The following is a 23,359-nucleotide window of genomic DNA, read 5'->3' as shown; positions in this document are numbered from 1 at the left end:
AACGACGATGACAACGACGACGCGGTTGATCGAGAATGTGAGGTGGCGTTCACGTGCTCAATTTTCCAAAGGTTTCATAACATCCGTCTTTCAAGAAGGACAGAAGGGTGCGCAGTGCCTTCTCGACGGCTAATTTCCCTGACAGAGACATTTTCGTTGGTCCAGTCCGGCTTTCTCTGCATCCTCGACCTCGACCACACTGCTGTCTTTTCCGTTCCACCCTCTCAATAGATCGTAAGACCTACGGGGAAGAGGGGACAGGAAAGGAGAACTAAATCAATGTAGGACATTTATATTGGCTGGAAATCGCTGACTCTCCACGGACGACTGTGGACATCCGACCAGGACATATTAAGATTTCTGATCCGCCACGTCGACCGCGGCGACATTTTTATCATTGCGTGTCCTTTCCTTTCCTGCACGTCCTGCCGCGAGGAGGAAATAAAACGTGAATTATTGTCCACGCGGTGTCTCTTTCTCATCGTGTCCGCGCACGTGGTTCAGCCCCCGGCCTCTACGGACCCGGGTTAAAGTGGCCGTTATGGTTTTCGGTGAATAATTTAATGGCCCGTTTAGTGATGTCGGCTCGTGAATATCGAACGATATCTCGATACGCTTAGCAAACATTTTTGCCCGCTCGGCCGAATTTCGCATCCCTTGCTAACTGAGAAAATTCAAGTAAATTTAAATACTAATCTGTAATAAATAGATGAATGATTACTTGCTCTGTCCATATTAAAAAATATTAAACTTAAATTTTTTTATTAACAAATTATTTCTATTATCTTTGTTCCAAGTATATTGATTAATTTTTGAACGTTGTTTAAGTTCATTTAGTTCCTATTGTGTACATCTCATTGGTCACGACTATAAAGAATAAGCAGAAAAGCGACGATTGAAAGAGAGGAACATGATGTACGAGATCGGTCGTTGTCAAAGTTCCGTGTTTGACCGTGGGTGTCAAAGCAATTCATTTAAATTAATAGGACCAGGGTCCGTATAGCGCAGCTTATCATCCGATTAGTACCAGTTTCAACCTCCCTTTCCCAGTCGGAGAGATGTTCTTATTTGTAAGGTCATTATCGACCGGTTTCGCCGATAAAACTCGATATTTTTATCGGGCCGTGATTATTCCTCTATCTCTCCCAGATACTCCGGTTCCAGCGTTGTACTCTCGAAAACGATTTCATTTGTCAAGCGTATGTCAGCGATAGCATCCGTTCCTCCTCTATCTCTATTCCATACTGTAGTGTATCAACACAAAGAAGAACAACACAGATGCGAGCGAACATGTTTTCTGTTCGCGTTACGATCGGAATCCGTGAGCGTTATGGAGCTTTCTACAATGAGTCATTACCTAAGCTTTAAATTTTAAATCGTAAGAAATTGTGATCAATCGTAGTCGATTATTCTTCTCATATTCGACTGTGATCGGTCAATTTCATACGACTTAAAACTTAAGGCACAGAGGTAATGGCTTATTGTAGAAAATCCACGATAGATTGATCATCAATCGTTAGTACCTTCTCGAGTTAATCAACTCCCAGTTGAATGCCCCATGATAAACGGAGACGCACTCTTCTTGTAAAACGCGCGTTCAAGAGTCGTTTGCGATTCAAACCAGAGGTCTTCAAGTGGCGTCTACAATGAGATTTTAAAATGTAAACTTAAATTTAAGTCTCTTAATCCGTAAGAAATTGACCAATTGCAGCCGAAGAGGAGAACAATCGACTATGGTCAATTTCTTATAACTCAAGACTAAAAGTTTTAGTGCCTTAAGATTTCATTTAAAGAAATCGCTTAAGACACATCGTTTAAGAGATTGATTTTTCAAGACCTGTGCTTAAGACAGAATGCGATAGATTATACATAAGAAAAAATATATTCACGCTTATTCTATTTTGTGCATCTATCTCGTTCTATCTTAAGCAGGTCCTGAAAAATATGGCGGACCAATCCAGAAATAGTCCAAACGATGTTCAATCTCTTACTCGAGAATCTCTACAGCGAGCTTATCGTATGAGCTTTTTTGTGGCAGCACGACTCGGAGATATCGCTTTGATGGAGAGAGGATCCCTCCGCTTCGTTTCTTTCGCGGAACCGCGCTTCCATGCGAGCTCCACGACGATTGGGTCGCGCGCGTCGCTCCCACCTCGACCACGCGCTCTCGATCGACGTTGGTGAACGCGCGATACCGCAGCCGACAGTCGCGCGTAGTCGGCCGCGTCGCTCGGTATTGTTTCACGTCGAGTCGAGTCAAATCGAATCGAGTCTGGTCGTTGCCAGTTTGAATTCGCACGTGGTTTCACGACTATCGATCTATCGTGGGAGTCCCCGCGCGGCACTCCGCGCATAAACGTAGTTGCGAAGTTCCGACGTCGGCAAAGTTGTACGATTCTTTCATGGCCCAGAGAAGGCGTTAAATTTCGGCCTGGCGACCCATAGTCCTCGCGTTAGCAGCCGAAGTTTATTCTACCGCCGTTCTCACCCCGCGCGAAGCGGAGCGCGCGCGGCACTTTTCGACGTGTTGGCAAAGCGGGACGAGAGGGAGGAAGAGAGCGAAACGGGAGGGTGAAAGAAGACCGTGGCATCGTGCGCGAAAGTTTTCGGCGCGGTGCAAGCGGATAAGGCAGCAGTGCCGTGGAATATTTTAACATATATCACGACGAGAGAGAACGAGAGAGAGAGAGAGAGAAGTGACAGAGAAAGAGTAGAGAAATTGGGACGAGGGGTTGTTATAGCGCGCGATTGCTGCCACCCTCTCGTTTCTCTTTTACTTGGCCCAGCTCTCCTTTTCCACTTCGTCTTCCTCTCGTTCGCGCGGCAGCTTCTCCGCTCGTCACTAAATCTACGTATACCTTTGTGGTGGTGATGTGTCGTCGTTCTGTATGACGTGACTCGTGTGCTAGGACGGAATCGGTGTATCGTTCGAATCAACCCTCACACGTCTCCGACCGTCAACATGTTTGTCTGCCACACGGACTACGGCAGCTATAAAATGGTAAATTTATCGAAAATGCGGACTACGCAAAGTCTCTCGATTGTATCCGTATCTTCTTTGGTATAACCAGAAACGATCGATAGATCTCCGTTCCTGTCGCGTGCACTCTCTGTGCATCATCCACTTATACATTGTCTTTTTTCCACCCCGAAGCCTTCGTATTTATCTTGGTTTAAGGAAAGGGACATGGAAGGGAAAGGAGCGCCAACCATAAATCTATAACTTGGAGCCGAGAGCACGAATGTGTTCTGTATGTAACTCGCAGTTCGCATAATCCGTCTTCGGTCCGCGACTCTTCTCGAAGAGGAGAACATTTCCCGTTCTATGTAGTCTCTTGAAAAGACGTCTATAATGGATGAGTAATCAAGTTATATTGGGTAACACCGTTTGCTCGATAGCGCGCTTTATCCTTCATTTAAATGATTGGAGTGCGATATCGGATTAGACAATCGAAGACTTCACTGCAAATCCAAGTGTGTGCAAAACGTGACTTCGATATATGTACATTATTTAGTACTTTATATAAAAATGATACTATACTACATGTTTAGGTGTATAAATCCATATTTATATGCAGTATATATAGTGTGTTATTTTTACGAAAAACTAATTACACTTGAATTGCAGTGTTTTTAACATGAAACTGCTTCCGCATTATCATCAGCATTTTGTCTTACATTCAACATAGTTCTATATTTTGAGCCCTCCAAGCTCAACTTCTAATAATTATTTCATGAATGCCGTGCTTTCTGACCTTCCTCACGTTCTAAAAAAATTGGAGCATTGTATATCCACCGAGTAAATCTAACAATAAGTGTCGCTTTGATATGAGACAACGCGTTATCAACATTGGCACTTTTAACACATAAAGTCTCAGTTTAACGATTTTTTTTTATGAAGAATAAAATTATCACGACGCAGCGCGGCGAATGTCGTTAAATCAGATCTTCTACTCGTCCCTGTGAAGATTGATGGTATTAATTAGATCGAGGAGGACGACCTAATCTTAGATTTTTATTGATGTCCCCGTTGCGCAAGGACGTATATGTATATACGTATGTATGTGTGTAACCATTTAATGACTCCATCATACCGATTTTCTCTCTAGAAGCGTGCGCACGTTCCTCTTTCGCGTCTATGTCGCTGAATTAATGACTGTTCTCGCTACGAGCCACGACGTTGCTTGGTGTCGTAATAGACCGGGTCTATCGTAAGATCGATGAAGAGATGTACTACAATACAATGTACAAAGATGTCGCAAGAAACGAAGACGCAACACCGCGCTGGTGTTTGCCTGATAGCCGATGGTGGAGTCCGCATGTCGTTGCAACGTAATTTTTCATATTACACCAGAAATGCTGAACGCCGACGAAGTCAATGAAAAGTTTCGCCGGCTCGTAAAACAGCGCGACGAGAAAATTATATGCGCGGCATTTCCGTTGCAGCATATTGATTCGCGAGTCACTCGTTCGAACAAATCATAGGATTTCCCCGTTTTTTAAGCTTTGTGCGTTTAATAATGAACTCTTAATTATGAATGTTTACTTTTTCTGTTGCAGTATGGCTCGGATGAATTCGGACAGGACTCGCCGAGATACACGTCGCCGAAGAGTGCCCTTTACACGGATTCCTATTACATCGGTAAGTAAAAAAAAACCGAGAGTTATTAATTAAAATAAAAAAATTAAAATATATCTTGTTCCTTTATTTCAAAAGTGACAACAAAATGTAATTCTTTTTTTTTATTATTATTATGAATAAGTTAGATAAAAATTATTCTGTTAATCATCAAAAGTAGACTGATGAGTTAACTGCACATTCCATCCGCCAAAAAAGCATTTGTATGATTCCTAAGAATAAGATTTTAACATTTAAATGTAAACTGTGATATTTTATATAATTTTCAATTAATTATTAATAATTCCAGATTTGTTATTATATATTTTGTAGAATCGTCATAATTAAAAAAGGGTAGTTTTTTAAGGGTTGTAAAACAAAAGTGACATAATATGATTATATTTTTAAGAATATATTTTTTGCCAATACGCTAATATTTAATTAATCAATAATTTTCTGTTAAGTTAAAAAGTATTTCTCTTTTTTGAAAAACTTGATTTTTTTTTTAGGAACGATCTATACTTCAGTTTTACTGACTCCGATAAGAATAAAATGGAATTTTGTTGAATGAATCATTGCAGCCTTGAGATCTCCGGGCAAACAGACATCACGTAGATTAAGAACGAAATTAGAGCGCGTGGTAACAGACTCGTTATCGTTACTAATTTCACGAAAGTAGTTATGAAATAGATTACTGACTTATATCTGTTAATAATCGATATCAGCGGACATGGATGTAATTAAACGAGATAGTGCGAACCTCCGGGTGGGTTCGATAGATCGATGGTTATCTGCGAATCAGCAGCCATCGGCATAGGCGCGGGTATGTGTACGTACACGTACGTATATATCATTTGGAAATCGCATAACGATCCGAATGGACGATAAAAGGAATTTTACGAGCGCACTAATATTCAACTGTTTAACGTTCGCTCGTAAAATTTGCCGCTCTGCCTGTCGCGCGTAAAAACAATAACAATCTCGTTATTTGTTCAAGCGGCGTGGCGGGGCATCGAAGTTCGTCGCTGGATTTTGCGGATATATCCGACACACTGCCGTCGAAAAAAAATTCCACGGAAAACTTCGTCGACGAGATATTGCCAATAAAAGCAATTCTCCATCGCTTGCCTCGCTACCGGCCACTGGGAATGTTACTTTGTTGTCGCAATGAACATTTATCGAAGCGCTGGCGTCTTAGTGTCGCTATTTCAGTAATTTTTCGTCGCTCGGAAAAGACGCTCCTCTTTGATGTTACTTCTTTTACGCCATACTGTCCGTAATACCGATTTGTTGCTTTAAAATTGATTTACGCGCGGGACGTTCGCGTTGTCGGAACAATTATTATATCGTACGACTTGCTCCATTAGTTGATTTTTATAGAGCTGTAATCGTTTTACGGTTTATTTTAGATTATAACGGATCTTTGAAAAATTATCGTCATTAAGACAGGTGCGATGTACACCGTCACGCTCATGCTTCGCGGATATTCGTCGCAGCTCTTCAGACTCGTGCAGTAGGAAATCGTTGGAAATTGTACACACACAAAAAAACTTAACTCTCCGGTCAACAATATGAAATTTTCACCCTTTGTCTGTTTGAATTTCAAACTTCAATTTTTTTTTAGATTTTTATTTTTTTTTTTTTTTTTTTTTGACTGTATAAAGTTACTTATGAAAGTTTTCACAAAAAATGTTTACTATCACAGAAGTTGGATTGTATTTTTCTTTTTTTTACAAATTTAAATTTATCTATCAGAATTTACAATAACAAATAAACTATGCTTTTTAAGTTTCACTATTGCCGAGGCAATGAACATTTCAAGCAAAAATAATAATGAGGAGTTTATTCGATTAAACCTTAAATTACGTGTAAAAAAATACAGAGCGCGCAGGTAGTCATAAAAAAGGCCACGTTAATGGAACAAATGATCCGTAAAAGAATTTTGCTTAAATATGCAAATATTTTCGATGATCTTTTCACGATGATAAATCTATGAAATCGACGAAGTTTTCACCACAGGGCTCGTTATTATGGATCAGATGAGAAAAGTAGCAGTTTAAGTACGCTTTCGAAATACGTGTCGGCGCTCGTGGCACCCGGTAGCTGACCGGAATGGCTTATAAATGGGAGGCCACGGCGAGGGGGCGAAAAAGTTTTATCAGACATCGAACACCGGTAGTTGGTAGGAACGCCCGAGTAGTTTGGCTTAGTTTCCGTTTTCTCGTCGAGGAGCGCCCGGTACGGGAATTATATCAAGCAAAAGTATCAAGAAATACGTTCCCGAAGCTTATTGCTGTTGTTTTCAACTGAAATAATGGTCCGCGCCGGGTACCGCGTCTATTGGCCCTTATACCGGGTGTGTGTGTGCGGCTCCACCGCAAACGACGCCCAGGGAACCGAGTGAGACGTTAGAAAGCGCGAAATTTCAACTTGGCGAAAGTCCAGAGAAGTTGTATCATACCGCGGACTCGTTCTCGAAATAATTACTGCGGAAGGAATGACATCGCCGCTTGATTAGGAAGTTTGGCGCGGCGCTTGTTCGCAGCGGAACGTCGTCGTTGTGTTAATCGACCAAAATTGTATACAAACATATTATGAAGTGCAAGGCGCCTCTGACGAGTGGAAAATTCAATTAAACGCCGCGAGGATGCATTTTAACTCGATTTGGACGCCCATTATCTGGGCACGTGCGCGACATTCTCCGCTCGCTGAACGCCACGTGCCGTATTATTTATTATTTCCCGCTCCAATGACGTAGAAAGTGCTCGGGTAGTCGACGAGATTCTATACTTTACATTGCGATACTTCAATTACATCGAACGAGAAAGAATTTTTACGAACACGCGACGAGTGGATGTCGTGTCAAAAGGAAGCACGTTCCGAAGGTATCTAATAATGCGTCGCGCAAAAAATTCTTATTTATACTCCATAATCTGTATTATCGCGTCAATATTATTGAGATATTCTGAAATCTCCCTTTTTCAAACGCGGTTGCTCCGAATTCATTATTTAGATCTCGAATATATACGAATAATAATCGGATGACACATGATTGATCGAAACCGCGCCTCTCTCTTGTTGCAGATGGTAATACTACAGGAACCGGTCCCGGTGACCCATGGACGGGTAGCGGCGGTGGTGTCCAGCCCCCATACAGTGGATATGCACCCTCTCACCTGGCGCAGCCAGCCTATCCCATGCACCTACCCCACGACCCCATGGTAAGTGATTTCTCTCCCATTCTCTCATTTCTATCCCCTTGCCGCGGCCGAATCCGAAGAAAACGATCAATCACGCGTGACTCGGCTGCTAGTTCCTACGTAGCCGCCGTCGCGAAAACGACGTCTCTGGAACTTCGTAATAGACACGGGGATATTCCTTCTTCCATACTCTCTGTCGACGAACACGTGAGTTCGACGAGGAAGTCGACAGATTAAAACCTAAGCGGGCGACCTAATCTCGGTGCTACGGAAGATCGATGTGCCTCCCCGAGCAGCTCTCTCTTTCTCTCTCTCTCTTTGCCCCGAAAGTCAACGAGGTCCGACGAAACCTCCATTGCGTAATCGACGTATAAAAATTGAATTCGACGACGAAAGATCGATTCTTCGAACTGGAGAACTCGAACGCCGTAATTTCACCACGAGCTCTCGTATATCGCGATCAGTTGCGGTCGCTGAATTCAGCTCGGCCGGGAATTCCGTTAATTCGCCAACTTTTATCCCATCGACGTCGTTGTACGTCGAAGCGGACGGATGCCTGCTCGAAATGCACTCTTCTTGGACGAAATTCCGAGAAATGCGGGATTCTCGACGTTCTCGACGATTCTCAATCGAGAGAACATCTACAAATATACGAACTTTTTAGAGATTTATCGTATCGTTTAATGGCTTTTCCGCGGAACGTGATAAATTCCTAAATTCCTAAATCTCGCCGACAGTCTCGGCGATTCATGAATTCACACGATGCACCGGGGGTCGTCTCGAGGACGAGCCGCGTGTCGCTTCTTAGTCGGCCATTACTCTTCGACCAACCGGCGTCGGCTCTAATCCTCTTCGTCAACCTTCGTGATCCAACGGGCCAGCTGGTGGTCTCTTCTGACTGTCTTATTTCGGACCACCCGGTTGATTGTCGCGTGCGCTCGAAGAGAGTCGCGTTCTCTCTTCATCGTCTCGCTATGGTTGAGAGACACTGTTGACAGTGCTCCACGTACCCGGAGTAACGTCAAATGACTCACTGGCGTCTATATATAGCCCCGACCCTCCCGCTACTCCGTGTTTCTAGTCAAGTGCAGCCTTCGTTTGATTTACGCCGTTCATGGTTACCACGAAATCCTCCTCTTCGTGGCACCTCGTACCCGTCTCTCGGCAGCCTCTCTCTTTGAGACAACGAGAGTAGGCTTCTGCTACCGGCGTATGACGTCGTGGTCGTGATGCCTTCGATCGGTAATCGCCGATAGCTAATAAATGGCGAGATCGCCAACGTTAGTTTTATTTTTATTAAAATAACATCCTATTATATACATATTTATGTATATACAGTAGATTGGAATAAACTTCCGGCGCTCTCGGATCATAAAGTCCAACTTTTAACGATTGTAAGACAAACCATTTTATTGTCGTTCGCGTAGCTAACAGTGAGGCCTTTTGGTCTACGTGATACAACAAGAAATGTCGTAAAGATGTAGTACGATTTAAGGCAAACGCGTCTAAGAAGGACGGAGTCAAGCGTCACAAAGTAAAATTTCTTTTGGTTATTAAAGATTAAACATTTACGATTTTCCAGTTCAATGACCCGTCTTCTGAGAACGCTGTCCGCGCGGGTCCATCGAACAAGAGATTTGACTGGATGTCTCTAGATTTTTCTGGTTTATCCGTCAACATCCACCGAAATCTCTCGGTCTCGCCGCGATATCCATCGCTATGCTTTTTCATAGAAGCGTTTATTAGAGACGACGTTTTTACATGCGGCGCGTACGTCTCCGTAGGCGTTTCTCGGCCACTCTAATTTGTTGATAAATACACTACGCTCCATAGACCGTCGACGGTGGCTTAAAATTAGACTTTTACGAGCGGTTTCAGTAGGTGCGAGAGAGCGCTATCCCACGCTCGGCGTATCCGATATCAAAGCTGGTCGAGGTGATCCATTATAACCAGAAAGACGCGCTTAAAGCAATCGTACATATCGTGAGATCCACGCGGCTCCCGGAAATTACTCGGAATTCTTGTAATGGAGACCTTTATCGCAGCTACACAGAATAAATTAATCCGACGTTTCGCGCGTGCACGAACGCACTCGAAGAAGACATCCCTTCTGAAATCGTGAACATCCCAAAGTACGTACCTCCTATACGACAAAATACACCACGAAGATAAAGATTGAAATAGAGCGTCAAATAGAGCATAATGATTATCGGTGTCACTATGCTTTCCGTTTCACAAATCGGACGACGTTCCTGCGCACGTATAGAATTCCTCTTACAACAGAGAACCTCCGGGAACAGATTCTGAGATTCCGATATACTGAACGCAAGCTCGATAATTAACGTTGAAGATCGCGTATTCCCACGACTTCGCCCTCGAGATGGTTACCACAAGAACCGAGCGTCGAACCATTTGCGCTTGGCGGTTTCAGGCATACTCAGCGATGTCGCCGAATGGTGAATCTGCAGCGCCGATTCTGGGCTCGGCGGTGACCAGTGCGGCTTCCCTGCCGCCAATGTCGACATTCCGGGGTAGTGCCGCGGTCGCGGCAAACAGCGGCACAGGGGCGCCGTCGCCGGCATCGTTGCAATATAGCCATAGTCCTGGTGCACCGACGACCGCGCCTTCCGCGCCCAACACTGCGCCCACGACGAACCAGCAATCCACCACGGACGACACCCTCGGCAAGACCCTCGCATCCGTCGTGAGTACTCGAGTATGTGTCCGTCGTCAAGTCATATCTCTTTTTGGTACGCTAATACAGTTAAAGATAATTAATAGAGATGAAACGTTATGAAATAATGGATATTATTCGTTAACCGAGACAATGCTTGGACGATCTAAGTAATCGATTTGACATCTATACAGATGTTTTTGCTGTTATTTAATGTAACATTTGCCGCGACATTCAGATATATCTTACTTTACGACACGACATTGTTACTTCGCGAATGATTCGGACGATCGTATACTTTGTAATATTATGTTACGATTGCGTCGTTATCGCATGTTTCACAGATTTATCCTACGGACCAATCAGTATCCAGTTATAGCAGTAATCCATCTACGCCCGTCAGTTCGCCACCACCTTTAACCGGTTCGGCACCAGGTTGGGCACCTGGAGCCGCACCAGTATCTCCGCATTTTACGGCGGATCCCAATCGTGGTATTCACATGGTATGTATCTCGTATTTGTACGATTACTAATTACGATTGACCCGGCATAAGCTGCAGGACCTTTCCAACGTTGTCCATTTTCAAATGATTTTAGAATTTATTATTTTGTGATATATATATATATGAAGATATATAATAGATCAAACATCGTTGAAAGGTTTCTTAAATGCGTGTCTAATTTTGGCCGCTTCAGAAACATGCACGGGACAATTTTTCACCTTTACAAGCGCTGGAGCACAAGAGTTACGTTTTTCCAATGATATTTCGCTACATCTACACTACATAATACATATCGACGATATTATCAATTATCATTCGCGCAATTTTTATATTTTTTGGGAGGAGGGAGGATTGTTACGAACAACGAGAGAAGGAGCGGTATACAAGAGGAAATATGGAAAAAAATGGATTTGCTGTTGTTTGTGTCAAATGTTTATTTTTTATTACGAGAGATTACAGTCGCTATATTCGCACATAATCACGCAGCACCGAAGTTGCACAAAGTGCATGACCGCGTTTGCACCGAGAAATCACCGTTTGTGTGCTTTCCTTATGAGCGACTATTTATTTATATCCTCCCCCCGCCCCCCCCCATTTGCGTACAAATTATTAAGTTTATGCTCCCTCCCGTTCATTTGACGACACACTTTTATTCATTCCGCCCTGTTTGTTGTGAACGTTGTGTTGACTTGGTTGTTTCTCTTTTTTTTTTTGGTTTTGTTGTTGCGTTGGTGTTGTGTGTGAAGCCGGCGCCTGAACAGCAGAGGCTAGACGATGCCATCGGCTTCCTTCGCGACCACGCCGAGGTGAGGATCGCCGAATTTAAGTTTTTTTTTTTACAACCTACCCTCTTCTCATTCTATCCTTTTTTTTTTCTATATTCTTCACGCATGTTTACACCACGACAAATGCTACGAAATGTCCATTGCACTTTTTGCTGATTATGCTTTCAATTAATTTTGATTATATATTGTGATAAGGTTCTCACATTGTGCACAATGTATAATCATAGCTTGTACTTTTCCATTAACAAAATTTTCGATAATCAGTCAGCATTAAACTCTTTAATTAATTTAATCGATCAAATTTTTTTTTTACATAATACTTTTATAATTCTATCTTTCTTCCAAGATGCTTTTTCGAACTATCTATCGTGGAAATAGAAGCGAAATACTTAGAAGAATTCAATATTAATTTTCTCTCTTTGAAACTTTTTTAGCATAAATTATAAGAATCTAAAGAAAATAAAAAAAACGTCAGTGATACGTCTTCCTATAGAATTTCTCGAATAATAATGAAGCAGTATAGACAATTTCGAGCTATCGGCGCGTAATCGAGTCGCATTTTCGGTATTCTGTTGGTACAGGGGGCACGAATGGAGGAGCGGTTAGACGATGCCATAAACGTACTGAGGAATCACGCCGAAAGTCAAGTAGCCCTTCATCTTGGTCCAGTTGGTCCACACGGCGGGATATACTCGCATACATCACCCCCGCAGTTAGAACATTTGGTAAGAAACTTAAGCTAATTAGCAGAAAATAAAAAAATACCAAGACAATTACAATCGTGATGGATTACTCCTATCCTTTCATTTATATCGCGATACAATATTATTATTTTCTCTTTCAGGCAAGTCCACATCCTGCGGTAACGGTGACGCAACCTCAGGGTTCCTATCCCGGTCTTACGCCTACGCCCGACACAGATGGTTCCATCAAGATCGAAAGGTTACCTGTGACGAATGCCAGTAAGTTGAACCCGAAGTGGTGTACAGGATGAATCGTAATGTAATTTGCAACATAGAAGAAATCACAACTGCGATTCCTATAACAAACTCTTGATAAGTAGTCTTTTCTCGATTTATTCTCGCTTAAAAACATTCGGTGATTTTTTCATTTTTCAAGAAGAATAAAAATCGTAATTACGCGTTACTCTGATCACTCACGCCGTTTTATTCTTGCATCGTCGCATCATTGAGCAGTCACTTTTCCCATGAATTCCCGCGAAGGAGAGGGAAAAGGGAAGGAGCTCCCAGGTGTTCCACACAACGGACTCGCGGCCGAATAAGGAAATATTAGATAAATCACGCGAAGTCTTTGCTGTCCGGTGGTCGTGCCTGCATTATTCCCGCGAGTACATTCGGTTATCTCACTCTTCGTTTCTCTTTCCGCCTCGTTGCGTCCGTCCCTTTCGGCCTCCCTCTTAGAATCATTATACCAATGGAGAACATTTAGTATCCTTTTACTACGGATTAGGAGATCCTACCTATGTTAGTTTGGCGAAGGAATGCAAAACACTCTTGCGGGTTTGGAAACTGTTTGCGCGCTTTGTACTGTAGAAATAGATGGAAATTCACGAAACCTCTGCGATAACTTCCGTGAAAAACAGTGTACTGAGTACTAAATAGCTCAAATCCTTTTTAAGGAAATAAATATATTCAATTGCGCAGATAGTTGCACCATAAACGTTTCATTTGTAGTTGCAAGTGTTCGCACACAACTATGCGTCTGATTTATCTGCCCGCAAAGATTGTCTCGCGAAGACTTTTAAAAAGATACATTTGCGGCATACGTGAGTTAATATTCTCGCGAGAACCATTAGGTGAAAGAGAGAAAAAACATTTAAGGTCTGCTGAATCAGAGTTGAGCGAAATCCCATAAAGCGCGCTTCCTGCTCCTAATTGGACGCTTTTCACGGTTTCGTGACTAAGCCTCCTTGCTTAAAGCTCCGGGATAATCGAAGATCGTGATCACCATCTTCGGCGAAGGTTGGTCGCATTTATTCTTTCTCCATTTCCGGGTAAGTCCGTGCCATTTTTTCGTTGTTGCATCAGATAATCTGGCGATAATGCTCGAATGAGGCTGCTGTCATAGTCTGCTTTGAAACTCCTTGAGGAGATACGTTTTGCCAATTATACCTTTAGAATTATGAAGAAAAGAAAAACATACACTGATATAAATTCTACCTGATGTCTTCTCTCTTGCAAATTGTATGTAACAATGAAATTGTCGTGGAAAATTTATGCAACAGTATTAATAATGAGCAGAATACATCCCCTTAGAAAAAAGGAAAGATCCGCCCGACAGTAGCGGCGGCGAGACGAAGCCATCAAGCAGTGAACTCGCAGCGGCCGGTGTAATCGGGGCTGCTACGGTTAACTCGACGTCGCAAGGAAAAGGAACGAAACGATCGCGTAGATAGTAAGTATCTGAAGAATTTTTCGAGATAAATTTCTAAATGAATCTCTCAGTGGATTCTAAAGTCGAACGATAAAAAAGATATAAGCGATGATCAAAATAAAGAAAGTTGCAATCGATATACACGTATTAACGTCCGTCGTTTTGCTCCGAGTATAAATATTGGAAAAAAAAAAAAATAAAACACATTTGTTGTATTAATTTGAGAATTTATTTGAAAATTAAACGAATTAATGATTAATTGGAGATGCGCTTCGATCTTTGAAAATTTATTGTTAAACTAACTTGCTGTGTCTTTGAACAACCGTTGTTCGAGCGCCGATGAAGACTGTGACGATCCTGGCACCAAAGCGGTGCGCGAGAAAGAACGTCGCCAGGCCAACAACGTGCGTGAAAGGTTAGTGAACACACGCAGTACGCACTTCGTTGCATCTTGATACAAACAATTCCTTCCGTCCCGTTCTCCGCTCCCATAGACCCGATAATAAACACGTCGCTTACGATGCGGATAATATGCGTATGTATATTCTCATCGTCAAGTGTAACCTGTGTAAAAAGAATCTCTGTACATCTTCCCGGAGAAATTTCCTAGCCACCTAGTCGTATGCATGCCTAAAAACGAGGTGCTATTTGTGACGAGCAATAAATCGTAAGACAATTAATTCATGAACGATCAGGGGAAAAATGCGCGGCATGTTTACGACTTTGTTACAACATGAATACAAGTCCCGTAATCCTTACATTCGTTGCACTGTATAAGGCCCGTATTCAGGCGTGATAATTAAAATGTTTCTGGTTAAGAGGACATAAATGAGATGAGACAAGATGGAATGTTAACAGCTCTCTCGTGCGTACCTGCAAATCAGTCTCATTTTAATTCAGCTGCGATTCGGTCCCTAGGCATGCCACTTTGTTTAGAACATTCCGCACTTATTCTGCATCACTGAACGTTGCATCAAATTGCTCAGTTGTGTAACTTTTCTCTTTTTTATCCTTACAAGCGCATTTTTTTACTACCTTTGTACAAATGAAAGAACATGTCGTATTATTTGTAAACTGATAAATCTCACTGTGTTGACTATACACGTGTTACATAAATTTTTATAAGGGATTGTCATATTATTCTCAAAATAAAAATCGATCGATATCGATCTTTCAATTATGCATAACCAAATATTTCGATGTTAATTATAATTTTTTTTAATCCGTATTGTTTTCTTATTTTATTTTGTGATTGTTTTTGAATTATATCTTTCCAAATTATATCGTTTTGGAAAAGAAATTATAAACAATTATATAGATGTCATCTGCATTCTCTAATTTTCTAGGTCAACGTCAAAATAGAAGATCTACATTTTTCGAACCAAAAGATCACTGTTCTTTGACGTGATTATTCGCCATCGATTGTTTGTTCTGTGTACAAAGAATACGGGCCTTTAAATTCGTAACCTACTTATTATCCACGATTTCAAAATTATGAAACCATCTGCGTGTGTTCATTATTACATCGCTTGTCTATTGCAATAAGACATGTATGTATTTATACGAAATTTGCTCGAACAACAATTAGGTGATTAGACTCCAGCAAGTCAAAAGCCATTTTCTTGTAACTTGCGACTGTATCGCGCGCGTGTCGCTTACGTTAGTAATTCGATTGCCGTTAGGTAATTTAAGCGATATAGGCTAGAGTAAGTTGTGACGTAAGCCAGGTGATTAATCGCGTATTGTTATTGCGCAACTGTTGTTCGAGCGCTGAGGACGAGGATGATGATCCCGACATGAAGGCACAAAGGGAGAAAGAGAGGCGGCAAGCAAATAATGCTAGGGAAAGGTAAGATCAATGATATACGCAGCGGACATAAAAAATATTAAATTTAATCTACGGTGATATGACAATTCTGATCAGTAGTAACGGCGGCCCGTATTCTATGTATATGTGACATAACAATGTAAGAGAATATTAAAAGCATTTCTCGATAATTATGAAAATAAATGACATGTTTCCCCATATATAATATTTTACAAAATCGGCATGTTCTGATACATATCTGTGCATGAAAAATTTACTCCTATCACATGCTTACACAATTGCATTTGTATTAATAAAAAATTGTAAGATATAGACTACCGCTCAAAAATACGTTTTATGTTTAGCTAACAATTTATATTTTTCATTTACAAAAAATATGAAATTAATTTGATATACTTTCTTATTATCGGATTCAATAACATCGTGAATTGCCGACAAATATTTATAAACGAAAATTATAAATTTTCTCAAATAAATATTATATAATATGTACCTATTATATATCGGTATATAAAGAAATATCAGTTTAATGCGTTAGATATCGATGAATGTTAAGATTATATTGACTAAGAGAATAGAAATAAATATCTATTCTTGCAGAAACTAAACACCAAATTAAACATAAGTCTTTGATTAAGATATTTGAAGAACTTGTTGACAAAGTGCCAAGATTTTGACTTCTATTATGGAAACTTAAGGAGATTAAACGTGAAGAAATAAATAATTTGAGAAAAAAATAAATTAATTTTTCTAGTTTTTTTTTAATGAAAATATATAATATACAATAAATTGAGAAACATAATGCATATAAAGTATATTTATATTTTATTTTTTGCATGATATTACGAGGTTTTTAAAAAGGGAATTGTAATTTTTGAGCGATAGTATATGATATTGTACAATTACATTTCTCATAATTTTCTCTGCTGTATTAATTTTTTCTATTGTAAACATATACAAGAAAAATATTGTTTAATGTGATGAATGTGTAAGTAGATGTAAAAAACGTAATATTACAAAATATTATGTGTAATGAATAGTGAAGAACTTATTCCTTTCTCTTTAACATTGAAACTTAAAAAAGATACTCTCGCATTTTAGTAACTAATATGTTTAAATTTTATTTTTTATCATAGGATACGTATCAGAGATATCAATGAGGCTCTAAAGGAACTTGGCAGAATGTGTATGACACACCTAAAGACGGACAAACCTCAAACGAAGCTCGGTATTCTCAACATGGCTGTTGAAGTTATAATGACACTCGAACAACAAGTCAGAGGTACATATACCAATATGCATTTTGATCAAATGTATCATATCAATCTGTATAAATATTCGTATGTTCAATCTATTCCTTTTTTGTTTAGAGCGGAATCTTAATCCGAAGGCTGCGTGTTTAAAAAGAAGAGAAGAGGAGAAAGCCGAGGATGGTCCGAAATTACCAGGCCATCTTGCAGCGCACATAGCACATCCGCATTCTCATCCACACGCGCACTCTCAACCGCCCTTTCCCGCATTACCTGTAAGATTCTGTCAAAGTTAAATTCATGCAAGTGCAATTATTTTGGGATGTATAAATAAAATATACTTGTTTGTTTTAGGGCCCACAACCTTCCCTTCAGCACAATCCACCACAGCCGCAGTAGCAGCGGCTCAGTGGCGGTATCATTCTGTGTTAAGGGGTAGATACATCTTAAAATCAATAAAACACAAGTTTATGAACATGACTTACATACCTATATAGGATTTTTTTCGGCTCTTATAAGTTGTAGGAATGTGCAAAAAATTGTGGATATTATGTGGTACGTTATATTAGAAGAAAGAAAAGAAGAGGAGAGATAAGGAACACTCTCAATTCTAGTTTAAAAAAATATTTTGTTCATTATTTAATATTTATATATTAATTAACACATTTGTATAATTTTTTTATAATTTGAATTTGGCCTATAGAGCGTCTATCTATTAATTTAAGGATATGTACATATGTTTTGATGCTGTAACAAAAACGACACAGGAATACCTATAATTTTTTTTGCAGTACTTCAATATACAATTAATAAGGGAAGAATTTCCATATGTGCTCATCCCAAGCATAGGACAAGTAGTTTTTAAGAGGCATCTACCCCCTCAAGGCGGCTTCAAATTATTTTTATAAATAGCGAAAAGAAAAAACAAAGGAATATGGTTCCTCTTTCGAGATATATAATGTGTAGTACGATCGAAGTTTTATTAACGATCGAACTTCGCTGCTGACTCATGTTAAATTGCCCACTTCTGTGTATACACTACCGACACGGTTTATGTTATAACGCGCAATAGCTAGGAAGAGAACTCGAGTTGGCGAAAAAACGAAGTCATTGACTAGAGATGAAAATAAAGGCAGCATATTTCCGAGTTAGATAATACTTAAATATACTTTTTGATTATATATTAATCAGAATCAGGCAAATTATTGATTAAGAACTTGACATTTTTAAAACTTATCTTCTTTCAACAGAATAATTTAACTCTTTGTCAATTTAGGACATGGATTATGCCGCCTTTATATTGATCATTAGACGTTGGCAATATTGTAAATAGAAACTATTATTTACGAGCGTTCAGAATGTGAATTGAAGATGCTAGCGGTTCGTTCACGCTCGCGAGAACATCATTTATAACTGATTCGCGGTGTGATAAGAAAAGTACATTCCGATGCTTGCAGTTTCTTTTTGACAACTTAATAATCAAGGAAATGAAGAAAATGAAAACTTTGAATATATTATTTCTTCCAAAATTTGCTTTTGTAAAACTAAAGAAAGATAAAATGTATATGATACGCAATATGTATCATTTATACATCTGTATAAAAAGAAGCTGCAAGGAACGTATAAATAATCATGAATATTTCTTATAATACCGCTTCGTTAAAAATACTCTCATTTTTAACATCAATACCACTATCTCAGAGAAAATAGGAAAACATGGCCGTGAAGATACCCTACTTAACGAAGTTATCAGCATGTATTTATTTTACTATTCTTCAAGTGTTTTTTACGGCTAGAATTTGATTATGTATGCCATTTAAGTGCCATTTTTATAGAACTCTTGGTTTTAATATCGAGATGAATATTATTAATACATTCAATTATAGTATATTAAGCATAATTTATATCCAAATCACATCTCATTTTTATTACATGCCATTTTAATTATTTTGGATTTTGTATAAAATATTTTTATAATAATCATAGGAAAATAGCGTGAACGATCCGTGCCCAAAACCGAAAGCGTATATTGTAAGAAATAACATTATAAGAGATAACATTTGCATTGCTTTTAACGAATGATTTGTTAATCATTTTATTACATTGATCGTTCGAACGATGTTTAATTTAAGAATAATGAAGGATTTTTAATTTAAGACATTTTAGGACATTCTTGAATTATACATTAATAATTTTTATGTATTATGTCTTTTATTGTTCGTGTCCCAACACGGATACAAATTGCAACTCCGAAATGGATTGTCCCAAATATTATTGTGGCACTGAGAAAAGCAATGGGTAATAGTATGAAGTAAAAAGAAAGAATTAAGAGTTTCTCCACAATTATTGATCCAGATTAGAACGTTTTACGTTTTCGCAATAATTTGCTACGAGACATACATATTATCAGTAAGAATCGAAAAGCATTTATATGTGCCAAGACGTGAACATTGCGAAAAATACTATATACGCTTCATGCGAGATATATCCTTGTTATAACAATGTTTACGGATGCACTTTACAAATGCGTTTTGCAGTGCTTTTCTTTCACGATGCTGCATTGCTGGAGAAAATACGATCTTTCGATGGCATCGACTGTGGTTTTGGTACATCGTCGAATCACTCTGGACCTTCTCATATCTTCAGGGGGCTCCTCTTCCTGCGCTACCTTTGCCCACCGATCATTCGGGCATAACTTTCTGTACTTATATATACGCGGTGAAGTGGAATATATTGAACGAACGAAAGCTTTCATAAGGCGTGATATAAGATCGTTATGAACATGATTTAGCTCGCACAAGTACGAGAAGAGCCAAACCAATCAATCTGTCATAATCATGATTAATTATTATTAATTATTATTATTATTAATATCAATTAATTATCGTTGATAAGATCTTTCGTGAGAAGTAAAGAACGGGACATTTTTGTTTTTGAACAAAAATATAGCTCAAACATATCTGTACCCAGTTGCCATGTATTTTAATTTATTTAGATTCTTAAATAAATTTTATTGAAAAAAAGAAACCAACGCAAACACATCCGAGTGCCCGTGTTTATTTCGCCTCTTTTCTGTTCTACTTTCTTTTTCCTTTCATCTGCTAAGTATATCTTCTCTTGCATAACATATATCTACAGCTATATTTTTCTTCAAAGACAGTATTTCAAAGAAAAATTACGGAAGATCATATAAATGTTATATATATTTTTGCTTAGACTCTTTGACAGGCTTTTCCTTTACAACTCTTAAAATCTGAACTCATATCAAAATATGTCAAACATATCATATATATGTATATATATATTTATTGCAGAAATCTACAACATATTTTCTCTCTTTCGCTCAAATTTTAATTTGATTCAGTTTGTATATTTTTGTAATAATATTTTTCTGAATTACATTATTTTCTTATCACGCAAAATTATACAGAATATTATTATAAATATAAATTATTATATTTAAATTAAAAAGTCGTTTTAAGTGAAACGATGTAAATTAAAAAATTTTTTGATAAATCGTTTATCACAAATCTTTTTTTATTTGTAATTAGCTATAAAACGTTCAAATTATTTGAACTGAACATCTGCTTCAGTTGTATGATGTATGATATATGAAAAATATTTTAAAGACACAGTTGAACATGTACGCATGATATAAATGTAAAATAAAGATCTCTATGGTTGCGAATCAGAATGCGATCATACAGTACTAAGTACTGTTAATACTCTATAATATTTGATACGATACTAACATTATAAATATTTTATTTTCCAAACCAGTTAATACGAGACACAAGAAGAATTGAAAAGATTGTCCCAACGCTGATTTTTATAAACTGTAAACTTACGTATTTTCACTAGATCGTAGACGTATCATAAAATCACTTTCGTTCTCGATCAGGATCTGTAGACTATAGGCAAGCTGATCGGCAAGAACTCGCACAACCTCGCTCCACATTTAATTAATAATCATTAATCATGCTCCGTTGCTTCGGCGACGCTTTATAAAATTATATTTAACATAAAAAGGGAGGAGAGGGTGCAAAAAAAGGAAAAGAGAACGTAACAAATAAATGTATATTGCGATGAATTGCAAAAAGCGCCGCTCACAGATACTAATAAAATACACGATCACACATCTGTATTCGCGAAGGTAATCATGTAAAATAATAACGACAATAAATAGCTCGTAAGCCAGTCTAAGCTAGACACGTGTCGATAGTCGTAGATAGTCAAAATGAAGCTGAAGAGCGAAGAGGTCTACATAGGGGGTCGAAGTCGAAATTGTCGGCCATAGTGGCTCCTTCACACAGACCTTTGTAAATGAAACGAAATAATTATGCTCTTATAATAATGATGTTATATTTTCAAGTACGTGCATATCAAGAATACGGGGCACCGCACTTTGGTATGAGTTGGTTGTAAACTGATTTCAATTTATTGATTACTGTTAAGCATAAATATCAATGAAAACTTGTTGCGGTCTAATTGTGTGTAAGGGTTCAGTTTTATTGGTACAACTGCGAATCGATAATTATCATATCATATAAGGGTGTAACTATATTAGATATATAATATTGTATAATATGTAATAAAAAAAGATTAATGCGTAAGTGGGTTGTAGACAGTTTGTGTGAATGGGCCTAGAGGATGTTGAAACCGATCTCTTCGACCCTACATGCGATTAAGAAGAATGATGCGATTATTAATATTAATGAAGTACGAGATGAATATAAATATCTAAGCGGAATAAAAAAGAGAGAGAAAGAAATAAACGGAAGAGTGCAAGAGAGGGAGAGAAAGAATATGAGAGAGTGAACAAGTGTATCGATTGAGAAAGAAAAAATATGTAATTATATCATTAGTAATATTATTATCACTAATATAATAAATGTGCCATTTTTTCCATAATCACAGTGTCGCTTGACGCGGATCCTGAAGCGATCAGTCAAACGTTTCTTTCTTTTTCTCTTATATAATTTTAATATACGCGCTATTTTTGCCATTATTTGCTTTTTTCTTTCTCATTCGTTATTTTATTTGTATATTATACTCTCAGTATTTTAGATAATATTTACATTACATTTTACGTTTTGCTCCTATGATACGCATACTGATTTAAGTTTCAATTGTATTTTATTACATGCAGAATAACGATTAGCTATATGTATGCACAGTATGTAGATACAGTTAGACATTAACAAGAACAGCACGCCACGGTACTGTACTTGCTCATTCTTAATTGATACCGCAAAACTTTGCAAATTATTGCAGTACATGCAAGCATTTGTAGTTCATATTTTGAAGTTTATATTTCTCGTACCTCATGTTACATACAAGACAAGATCATCGCATTACACTTTTGATAAGTCACCGATTATCTCTTCCCGAAGAGAAATGCAGCGAAAATAAACTTATTAATTTAATCTCTGCGAGATCGAATTCAACAATATTATTTCTCCCAATCATTACTAAGAAATTTATTATGTCGGTAATTTCGTTCGATAGTAAAAGGCAATTAATTTCGTTATTTCTCAACTCTTCTATTGCAGGTGTGTATAATACATCTTATATAATATTATTGCGAAATTATGTTTGCACGACCGCGATATTAGCGGTTCATCGCCGTTCTCATCTCTAATGTGAAACACGTGGTTAACTTCGGTTAAGAAATCCTATTGCAAATTCCATGCACTCAGTGGTTTTTGACCTATGACCCGCGTCTTTACGTTACCTAACTGGCGAAATATTTTTTGTTTTATTGCTTTTAGAATCTTTTTGTATAGATATATAAATATATGTCGTCTTGCACAATTTTATTCAATCGAACAGGTTTAAAAGGAACAGGTGTTATCATATAACACTGAATAATTTATTCCATATAGATTTAATATTACTATTGTTAATAGTTTTTTATCGACGTTATTTAGTCGTTTAAATAAAATCGTATAAATATTCTTAACACAAAATAACATCGTGATAAATATTTTATTTGAATATAAAATTTCTTCATCTGCAAAAATAATAGATAATTTTATTACATAATTTCTATTATTAATAATAATTTATATAGATATAGACTTTTTTTATTTCATTATCCTTTTCAA

General features: G+C 38.3%; 1 protein-coding gene across 1 annotated transcript; it reads left to right on the top strand.

The window, feature by feature from the left end:
* Positions 1–4,253: 4,253 nt before the first annotated feature.
* Positions 4,254–17,846, top strand: da (transcription factor daughterless). Its single transcript, XM_018544134.1, has 13 exons — positions 4,254–4,313; positions 4,561–4,642; positions 7,703–7,839; positions 10,250–10,534; positions 10,837–10,995; positions 11,742–11,801; positions 12,362–12,505; positions 12,625–12,742; positions 14,042–14,195; positions 14,503–14,589; positions 17,139–17,284; positions 17,373–17,527; positions 17,607–17,846. The coding sequence occupies exons 1-13, from the start codon at positions 4,254–4,256 to the stop codon at positions 17,649–17,651; spliced, it is 1,632 nt and encodes a 543-aa protein (XP_018399636.1). The 3' UTR covers positions 17,652–17,846.
* The last annotated feature ends 5,513 nt before the right edge of the window (positions 17,847–23,359 follow it).

The sequence above is a fragment of the Cyphomyrmex costatus genome, unplaced genomic scaffold (assembly GCF_001594065.2).
Source record: "Cyphomyrmex costatus isolate MS0001 unplaced genomic scaffold, Ccosl1.0 scaffold43, whole genome shotgun sequence".
Taxonomy (NCBI): Eukaryota; Metazoa; Arthropoda; class Insecta; order Hymenoptera; family Formicidae; genus Cyphomyrmex; species Cyphomyrmex costatus.
The sequence above is the reverse complement of the archived record's forward strand: the minus strand, read 5'-3'. Positions and strand labels throughout refer to the sequence as shown.

Bases quoted from the DNA above. Each gene is read 5' to 3' on its own strand.
- da (XM_018544134.1), top strand. From the start codon at position 4,254: ATGTCGCAAGAAACGAAGACGCAACACCGCGCTGGTGTTTGCCTGATA. The intron at 12,743-14,041 runs GTAAGTTGAACC...AATAATGAGCAG, and splicing joins GTTACCTGTGACGAATGCCA to AATACATCCCCTTAGAAAAA. The intron at 17,528-17,606 runs GTAAGATTCTGT...TGTTTGTTTTAG, and splicing joins CGCCCTTTCCCGCATTACCT to GGCCCACAACCTTCCCTTCA.